This window comes from Oncorhynchus kisutch, linkage group LG28, assembly GCF_002021735.2.
Source record: "Oncorhynchus kisutch isolate 150728-3 linkage group LG28, Okis_V2, whole genome shotgun sequence".
In the NCBI taxonomy this organism is placed as follows: Eukaryota; Metazoa; Chordata; class Actinopteri; order Salmoniformes; family Salmonidae; genus Oncorhynchus; species Oncorhynchus kisutch.
Genome location: NC_034201.2, coordinates 46,391,889 through 46,402,082, shown reverse-complemented (window position 1 = coordinate 46,402,082; position 10,194 = coordinate 46,391,889). Strand labels below are relative to the sequence as shown.

General features: G+C 40.0%; 1 protein-coding gene across 1 annotated transcript; it reads right to left on the bottom strand.

The window, feature by feature from the left end:
- Positions 1-1,761: 1,761 nt before the first annotated feature.
- Positions 1,762-9,762, bottom strand: sap30l (sap30-like). The gene is made up of 4 exons (XM_020464984.2): positions 9,021-9,762; positions 6,142-6,264; positions 5,758-5,856; positions 1,762-3,494 (listed from the first exon to the last, which is right to left on the bottom strand). The coding sequence occupies exons 1-4, from the start codon at positions 9,204-9,206 to the stop codon at positions 3,366-3,368; spliced, it is 537 nt and encodes a 178-aa protein (XP_020320573.1). The 5' UTR covers positions 9,207-9,762; the 3' UTR covers positions 1,762-3,365.
- Positions 9,763-10,194: the final 432 nt, after the last annotated feature.

Below are 10,194 nucleotides of genomic sequence, written 5' to 3'. Positions count from 1 at the left end.
ATGATGCAGCCACCACTGCTGCAGCCACCAAACTATGCTTGAAAATATGAGGAATGGTACTCAGTAATGTGTTGTATTGGATTTGCCCCAAACATAACACTTTGTATTCAGGACAAAAACGTAATTCCTTTGCCACATTTTTTGCAGTATTACTTTAGTGCCTTGTTCCAAACAGGATGAACCTTTTGGAATATTTTTTATTCTGTATTCTCTATCAAATAGGTTAATATTGTAGAGTTACTACAATGTTGTTGATCCATCCTCAGGGATATTCAGTGTCTGATTTATTTGTATTTTTACCAATCTACCAATAGGTGCCCGTCTTTGCGAGGCATTGGAAATCCATGCTGGTCTTTGTGGTTGGAATTCACTGCTCGACTGAGAGGTCTTACAGAAAATTGTATGTGTGGGGTACAGAGATGAGGTAGTCATTGACAAATCATATTGAATACTGCTATTGCGCACAGAGTGAGCGCATGCAACTTATATGTCTTGTTAAGCTTAAGCAAATCTTTACTCCTGGGCTTATATAGACTTGACATAGCAAAGGGGTTGAATACTTATTGACTCAAGACAATTCAGCTTTTCATTTATGGGATATTGTGTAGGCAAGCGACAAAAAAAATCAATTTAGATAGTTCGAATATGGTTCATTGCTCTCAAGTTGAGACTTTCTACAGTGTGCCTGTGTTAGTACAGCAACTACGTTTACTTTTGAAATAATATATATATATATATATAGTAACAATTATGCATTTTCCACCCTAATGAATACAACTTCAATTAATTGCTTAAAATGAGTCTTAAAAGCTGAAAACATGAAAATTACCAAACATCTAAACTGTTGAAATATTTAGTTCCCACCAGACACAACTTTACATAAAAATCTTACAATCAAGGATGAATTAAAACTACTGTTCTCACTTTTTTTTGTGAAGAAAAAAAACCAAGACAAAATAGCTATACGGGATCCTTGGGACGTTCCTACGGTTATAGGTTCTGGCACGTAAAGCTTAAACCCAAGCCATAACCTTTTTATGGCTATGGGGTTAAGGTTTACGGTAGGGACGTCCCAGGGAACCCCGGATAGCACTAGCCATAGGTTATACAGGCTATAAATGTCCCGTCTAACCTATAGGTCTACAGGCAAGAAACTGATTCCTCCAGCAAATAGTTGCATCTGTACACATGGATGGTCTCAACCGGCAAAGTTCATTGCTCATCAACGAATCATGTACAGGACATTTTTATTGGGGGGGGGGGTGTCACACGTGTCATTCTCTTATTGCATAGCCTACGAAATGTCACATGTAGGAAACACGTCAGGTTTCAGCCCTGCTACCTTCATGTAGGAGTAGGTCTAGCGTTGTTTCTGCCGTTCAACCACTGGAGCCCAACAGAATGCTGCTGACACCTACCGGTAGATCGAGTAACTACAGAGAGAAGGTGGAGGAAAATGCATGCGGTAGAGGCTAATGCATGCGATAGAGGCATGCGGTAGAGGCTAATGCATGCAATAGAGGCATGTGGTCGAGGCTAATGCATGCGATAGAGGCATGCGGTAGAGGCTAATGCATGCGGTAGAGGTGCACTGTAAATCTGCAACACTAGTGATTGGGCTGCATGACAACTCCCTGTCTGTGGTTGAAAAATAATGGAAGGAGAGCAGTTTGTCCCTTACTAATTCTATCCAGCTACTATAAAATCACAAAAAGAGAGAGTGACTACCCCACAGCGAATTTAAAAAAAGACAAGCCATTATCTATGTACAATACGTTTATTAAAAGCAATACGCAGCCATATTTAAATACACGTATTATCTATTACAACAGTTAGGTTAACGCAGCACAGCCATTACAGTATTAACGCAGCACAGCCAATATGTTCAAGAGGCGAAATCTATATGGCGCTAACAAGGCTACAAGCGACAAAAAAAGCCATCGATACTTCAGCAATGACACACCAGACATGCCTAACTGATGGTGTAACATGGAACGCAGCAGACATGACTTATTTCTTGGGACTTATAAATAAGGACAGGGAAAATTGGAAACAAATCAATACTAAAAAGACATACCATCATCTGTGGAGAGACCACTGACTCAAACAAACCAGTGAACATACAGTGGTGTTGAAGTGAAGAAACTCATTAATTAGCGACACAGAGGAAGCAAAAAAACCAACAAAACAAACTCCCATCTTCTTCTAGTGACTATAGTTGGTACTGTGATCCACTAGACAACACATTATTTCAACACTGTGCCAGGAAAGGAAATGGACTTGACAAGTCCAGGGTGACATGATTCCTCTGAAATACATTCCAATAGAATAGAACTAACATATTGTAAACAGTAGAGCAAAAGTACAGACAGTGCTCATTGTGCACTGTGAAAGCAATTTAGGTGGTTCAAACACAGTTCACTGCTCTCCAAAGTTGAGACGTTCTATATTGTGCCGGTGTTAGTAGAGCAACAACGTTTGCTTTGGAAATAATATATTGTGGTGATAAGGCATTCCCCACTCTAATGAACACAGCTTCAATTAAATTGCTTAAAATTAGTCTCAAATGCTGAAAGCATGAATACATGACAAAAATATAAAACAACTGTTGAAATAGTGACTCCCACCAGAAACACAACTTCACATAGAAATCTTCCAATCAAGGATGAACTTAAAGTACTGTTCTTATATTTATCACAAAAAAGGTGGTGGGTAAAGAAAAACAAACAAAAATGTAAAAAAATTAAATAAAAAATATTTGAAAATAACTTGTTTTTAACTGAAACACCAGTTCAGTCTGTGTGTGTTTCAGTGTAGAAGATAGAGGAGAGGGAAAAGTCTGAGTGAGAGAAACAAAAAAAATTGAAAAGGGTCTGCCAAAATGCTACATCAATTCAACTTCCTCAGTCTTCACATGCATGTCACACCACCGGATAACAGAATGAGTACTAGCTGGACAACAGGAAAATGTTCAACGCTTATTAAAACCTTTTTAAATGATCTTTTCATTCACAAAATGCACCCTGTCCAGTTTATTGATATCTTAAGTTTGCACACTCTGGTTTGGCACAAACAATTTTTCTTCTTCAAAAGTTGTTAACAGTCAACGCAAAAACAAAACACCCCCCCAAAACAAACATCTTTAAGGCAGTTATCATACATTGCATTCTACCTTTTTGCTGATTTCTTCATAATCTGTGCATTTTGTACATATCAGCATATTCACATTACAGCATTACATTACCCTGCGGAGTCTCAACAACTGTCTTAAGATCAGTTTTGGCTGCCTGTCGGAAAAAACACCTTGTTATCAAACACACGTGTCCATGTCCAAGTCTTGGTATGGGAAGTTAAATCGGTGGCCTTTACTCCAGCTGTTTGCTACCGTCCGACTTCTGGTCCAGTCGGCTTTTGGTGCTCGTCACCATATAAATAAAATAGGTCAGAGTCTCCTTCTCGTTCACCGGGATATTCCGGAAGTGACGACTGACAGTCTGAAAACAAACAACATTGGAGGACAAAATCATTTAGTTGTCACAGAAAGGAGAAGAACGTTCTAGATTTAAAAATAACTAAAGTTATCACAGAGAACAACGTTCTAGATTTAAAAATAACTAAAGTTATCACAGAGGAGAACAACGTTCTAGATTTAAAAACCACTAAGTTATCAGAGGAGAACAACGTTCTAGATTTAAAAATAACTAAAGTTATCACAGAGGAGAACAACGTTCTAGATTTAAAAACCACTAAGTTATCAGAGGAGAACAACGTTCTAGATTTAAAAATAACTAAAGTTATCACAGAGGAGAACAACGTTCTAGATTTAAAAATCACTAAGTTATCACAGAGGAGAACAACGTTCTAGATTTAAAAATCACTAAAGTTATCACAGAGGAGAACAACATTCTAGATTTAAAAATAACTAAAGTTATCACAGAGGAGAACAACGCTCTAGATTTAAAAACCACTAAAGTTATCACAGAGGAGAACAACGCTCTAGATTTAAAAACCACTAAAGTTATCACAGAGGAGAAAAAGGTTCTATATTTCAAAGAGTCCATCAGAGAGAAAGAGGAGGTCAGTGTAATAATCCCTCTATTGATTGAGCATCCAGTTGATTTCTGCCCACTTCAATAAAAATAAAATAAAAAAATCTGGCAAAGATTAGTGGTATTGATTATAGAATGATATATTTAAAAGCAGGAGGCAAGACCAACAGAGACGAAGTGAGATCACCAGTCTGGTTAACCACAAAGTGACAAAAACATTGAGTCCCCCCCCCCATACTGTCAAGGATTAGAACCCCTTGTATAAAGAGATGTGTTTCTAGGAGACATTCAATCCCCTTCTAAACCCAAAACACAGAGATCATTTTGAAATTAAAATAACAAGCGCGAGGGGAAATAAACATCCTCTGTGTAGTTTCACCCAGCTCCATTCAGGCTGACAGTTCCACTCAATGTGGGCGGCACATGGAGAGCTGTAATTGGTTGGACCTGTTGGCGTCCACTTTATTAATGATGTGACAGGCTCATTAATGGAGGTCTGGGCCTCTCTACAGCCTGGGGAAACATTCAACTTACAGGGCAGTTTCATTTATTTCAGCCAGCTCCCGCAACGACCCCCCCCTCCCCCTGCATCACCGGGTCAGGCTGGAAACATCATAGAGGATTATTTGTAAGGACAGGAGTCGTGCCAGCTGCAAGATTACATGTCGATTTCACAAATTCTCCTAACAATCCGTCTATGTCCAATTAGTGTGTAATTGGTCTCCCACACCACATACATCATGGTAAATAATAACCATATTTATATTATGGGCCACGGGTTCCATTGGATGGGCTGGGCACACCTACTGAGGGTGAGGGTACCCCTTTACAGGAAAATCACTAAGAATAATTATCCTAGTGAAACCCCAAGACAGAAGTTAGCCCTAACAGAGTTAAGTCCTTCCGAGACAGCTTACTGAGTTCTTTGGCTATGGATATATATATTACAGAGCTGCATTGTTGTACGCAAAAAAATGAACGCAAATGTTGAAATCTGTGACGTAACATTTTTAAAGTCCATCTACTGTCATTGTGGCAATAAACATTGCACTGTAATGTTCTATGGATATATTAAGCAGTCCAAGCCCAAATTAGGTTGGAATAAGCTTTATTTGGACATGGAATGGGAGTGACACGAGTAGTTTCAACACCCGTGGGTTTAACTGGCGCTGATCCAATTAGGTGTTCCATTCTACCAGCCAGCAACTCTTTGGCCAGCACGGAGCAGCTGTTAAACTGAACTGGTTTGGCAAGTTGCAGTTTGTTTTAGCCTGCTGGGAGACTTGGTAGGTAGTAGTCCAGTATTACAAAGTACATCTAGAATGCAATATAAGAATAAACCATATTGGACAATACATGAATACATTCATCAAAGTTATAATTATTATTTTTTTCAATTAAAAAATGTCTGATGTTTGTCTTTAGCTGGAAAATGTTGTTAAGATACCCCACTGGTGGGTACACTGTTACCCGTCTATAACATCTTACATACACAGTACTGCTGTAGGCTTACTAGTTGACCATGATGTAACACAGGCACTTGTATTTCTTACTAAGCACTAATTTCTCTAACAGTCGTTTAATTTGAGAACAGTTTTATTTGACTGCGATACGTGGTTGTCTTTAGCTACCTACCTTACTTGAATGCACTGACTAAGTCTTTCTGAATCAGAGAGTGAACTTAACTCCATTTTAAATGTAGGCCTACCTCAGCCAGTTGGGCCTTGTTTAAGCCAGGTCTGGTCTGCAGCTTGTAGTGTCTCTTGTAGCGTCTCAGCGTGTTCACCTGAAGCTGGAACAGATCCACCTAACATCACAGAAACAGGCCGTGAGGAAAGACTGGTGTTTTATCCATCAAGGATTTAATATCTTTAAGCACCTTTTTACTGTTCTCTATCAATTACATTTCACGCATAAAACGCTTAAGAGATTTCACGCAGTTAGGACTTTTTCATCAATAGCCATCTTATGTTGTCTTTCATATCTATTCAACTTGCTGGTATTTTTCTTCAACAAGGATGTTTCCTATTGAGAAGCAATGTTGTGTTTTTAGAGTAAGACGATTAAAGGGAAGACAATGGGTCTGTGTTACCTCTGGAACTTCCACGTCATGGTCCGGAGACTCCCCTCCGTCGTCGCTCGTCTTCCTCTTCCTCTTGTTACGGACACTCTGGATAAAGTTTTTGTGGAAGTCGCATATGTAGAGATGTCGAACCTAAAATAAAAACAGATATAGAGTACCAGTCAAAAGTTTGGACACACATTCCAGGGTATTTCTTTATATATATTTTATTACTATTTTCCACATTGTAGAATAATAGTGAAGACATCACAACTATGAAATAACACATATGGAATCATGTAGTAACCAAAATATGGAGTCATGTAGTAACCAACAAAGTGTATTAAACAAATCAAAATATACTTGATATTTGAGATTCTTCAAAGTAGCCACCCTTTGCCTTGATGACAGCTTTGCACACTCTTGGCATTCTCTCAACCAGCTTCATGAGCTAGTCACCTGGAATGCATTTCAATTAACAGGTGAGCCTTTTTAAAAGTTAATTTGTGGAATTTCTTTCCTTCTTAATGGGTTTGAGCCAATCAGTTGTGTTGTGATTAGGTAGGGGTGGTATACAGGAGATAGCCCTATTTGGTAAAAGACCAAGTCCATATTATGGCAAGAGCAGCTCAAATAATCAAAGAGAAACGACAGTCCACACTTAACCAGCATGGCTAACACAGCATTATGCAGCGATACGCCATCCCATCTAGTTTGCGCTTAGAAAGACTATCATTTGTTTTTCAACAGGACACTGACTCAAAACACACCTCCAGGCTGTGTAAGGGCTATTTGACCAAGAAGCAGAGAGATGGAGCGCTGCATCAGACGACCTGGCCTCCACAATCACCCGACCTCAACCCAATTGAGATGGTTTGGGATGAGTTGGACAGCAGAGTGAAGAAAAAGCAGCCAACACAAGTGCTCAGCATATGTGGGAACTCCTTCAAGACTGTAGGAAAAGCATTCCAAGTGACAACCTCATGAAGCTGGTTGAGAGAAGGCAAAGCTGTCATCAAGGCAAAGGGTGGCTACTTAGAAGAATCTAAAATATATATATATATTTTTTGTTTAACACTTTTTTGGTCACTACATGATTCCATATGTGTTATTTCACAGTTTTGATGTAGAAAATAGTAAAAAGAAAGAAAAACCCTTGAATGAGTCTGTGTTCAAACTTCGACTGGTTCTGTATAATTATGATGATGCACAAGTGGAAAAACAATCAAAATTCCACCAGATAATTCTCCTTTTGGGTGTGACAGAGGTGACACTATTTCAATTTATTTATTTAATCTTTAATTTAACTAGGCTGTTGTAGGCAGTTAAGAACACATTCTTATTTACAATGACGGCCTACCGGGGAACAGTGGGTTAACTGCGTTGTTCAGGGGCTGAAGGACAGATTCAGCTTCAGGGATCTGTTCTAGCCCAAAGCTCTAACCACTAGGCTACCTGCCATCCCTACACTCTAACCACTAGGCTACCAACCGCCCCTATACTCTAACCACTAGGCTACCTACCGCCCCGACACTCTAACCACTAGACTACCTGCCCCCCCTACGCTCTAACCACTAGACTACCTACCGCCCCTACACTCTAACCACTAGGCTACCTGCCGCCTCAATGTGCTATTCAACTAGGCCAGTTTAACTCCTCATAACGTAGGTTTCCACATCATTTTGTATTTAGCTCGTGTTCTTGACAAAAGATAATTTGGGAAAGCAAGGGGAATAATGATTTATATTTGAGTTAGTCTAACCAAGTGTGGTAGCTCTGGTAATATTGTGTTGGGAGAGCCACAGGAAGAGGAAGCCAAAATTCTGGCCTTATGTAGCCTAGTGGTTAGAGTGTCGGGGCGGTAGGTAGTCTAGTGGTTAGAGCGTAGGGGGGGGGCAGGTAGCCTAGTGGTTAGAGTGTCGGGGCGGTAGGTAGCCTAGTGGTTAGAGTGTAGGGGGCAGGTAGACTAGTGGTTAGTGTAGGGGCGGTAGGTAGCCTAGTGGTTAGAGTGTTAGGCCAGTAACAGAAAGGTTGCTAGATCAAATCCCCAAGCTGACAAGGTAAAAATCTATTGCTCTGCCCCTGAACAAGGCCGTCATTGTAAATAACAAATTGTTCATAACTGACTTGCCTAGTTAAATAAAAAATAAATGAACAGGTTTTCCTATACTCAACCATTGTGCATAAAATAATCTAAGAGAAATGGCCATGGATCACCACTTGGGGACCTTTCATCTTATATTTTTAGTTAGGGAGCAAGAATCCACACCCCCGACCAGAACACAGCAACTGTGTAGGTTTCCACATAGCAAAGCCGCAATTTTAAATTTCAAGTTCAATTGGGGCGGTGGTTGCGAAACGCCTTATAGCATTGAGTGCTGAAAGACAAGAGTTCGATCCGCCTGTGGCGGATACATTGTATACATTTCACAGCTGGATTTTACAGACAACTATACACTAGGGAGTTTATTTTCTTCTCCTTCTTCATCACACTTGCTTGTAGCCAAATATAACTGCCTCGTAACTTTTGTGTCCCCCCCAGGACAACCTATAGCTTCCTTAGTAACAGCCATTTTAGGGAGTGGAGGCGTGGAAAAGACTGTCTACGCAGGGTGAAACTGCCAGCCACGGCTCGGATTGGAGGTGGGGGGAGAAACCCTTTCTTGTTTGCTGTCCCACTGGCTGCTACTCCAAATGAAACCATAAGCAGTCAGAGAGAAGTCCACCATTTTCCGTGATACATAATTATGGCGCAGAACAAACCTTATAATAAAAGAGTGAGGTTGAATTTGACAAGCTTGCTCGATTAGCAAGTGCTTGGTTTGCTTAGCCAGTTGGTAGAAGGGGACGACCTACATAGTCTCAAATGGTTGAGACAACTAACGTTTAGTTAGCAATAAAACACTTACGCTTTTGTCGATGTCCAGTTTTAGTTTTTTCTGCGATATGCTTTTTTGGATCCGTTTGCTGAAGGAGGCGTTTCCAGCTGATCGTCCGCAGCGCTCACCGTCCTCAATCAAACAACAAGTCTGACCGTAAAACGGCGGCGCTGGGGGGCCGTCGTGGCTGTCTTCTTCAGTGCTGAACCCGTTCATGATTGTTGGGTTTGGGGATGTTTTTTTGTTGTAAAAAACCCACTGAGAACGTTATTTTCTCCTCCCAAAATGTCACCCCCCCCCTTTTTTTTTATACAGACAAGCGTAAACTAGAAAGCGGTTTTTCTCAAATTGAACAAAATGCGGAAAAACAATTAAAATGACACTTTAAACGAGATTCCTGATCAAACTAGAAACTGTATATAGATTAAAATAATAATAATAATCCATACCACAATACAGGCTAGAATGTCAAGACAGGACCACAAGGTGGCTTGCTATCAAAGCTAGCTGTGCTAGCGAACAAATTCCTGAGCCGACAAAAACGGTGATGTCGATTTTGTACAACGTGCAACCTTTACTTTTCGGTCATTCGTACATGCGGCTCCAACCGGTTAACACATATCAAACTAAATCGGAACACAAAAGTCGTTTTTAACTGATTAAACAACTTTGAAGTAATCACATATTTCAGACTTCACCTTAATAATAGTCGCGGTATTCTTTCAGAAGAGCCTTGTACAATGAACATGCCTTGTTCCTGCAGCGGAAGTTCTTCCTGGATCACTATTGGTTATTTTCTAATAGAGGCGGAATTAACATGTTTAGATTGCTCTTCGGTTGGTTAAAAAACAACGTCAATCATTCAGATGTTACTTCCTGGATCAGGACGCGTATTTGTTTAGTATGAAAAGACGAGTCTGACACCTCCACTGTGTTCATGAGTAATCTTCATATTGAAAAACAGACATACGGGATTTTAGTGTGCACCTACTGATAAATCATGTACTCTGCTAGTCTGATAACACTGTTGACGCAAGTCTCCTTTCGAATATGATTTCATAACGCATTCGTTTGGACATTTCCAACGCAGAAGTCATTTTGTTACATCTGATGACTGGAAAATAAAAAAAATTACTTGGCTCAGCCAGTCCTGGTCCCCCAAAATAATCTTACGGCATTAGAACCACTGGTTCCTATGATTCTA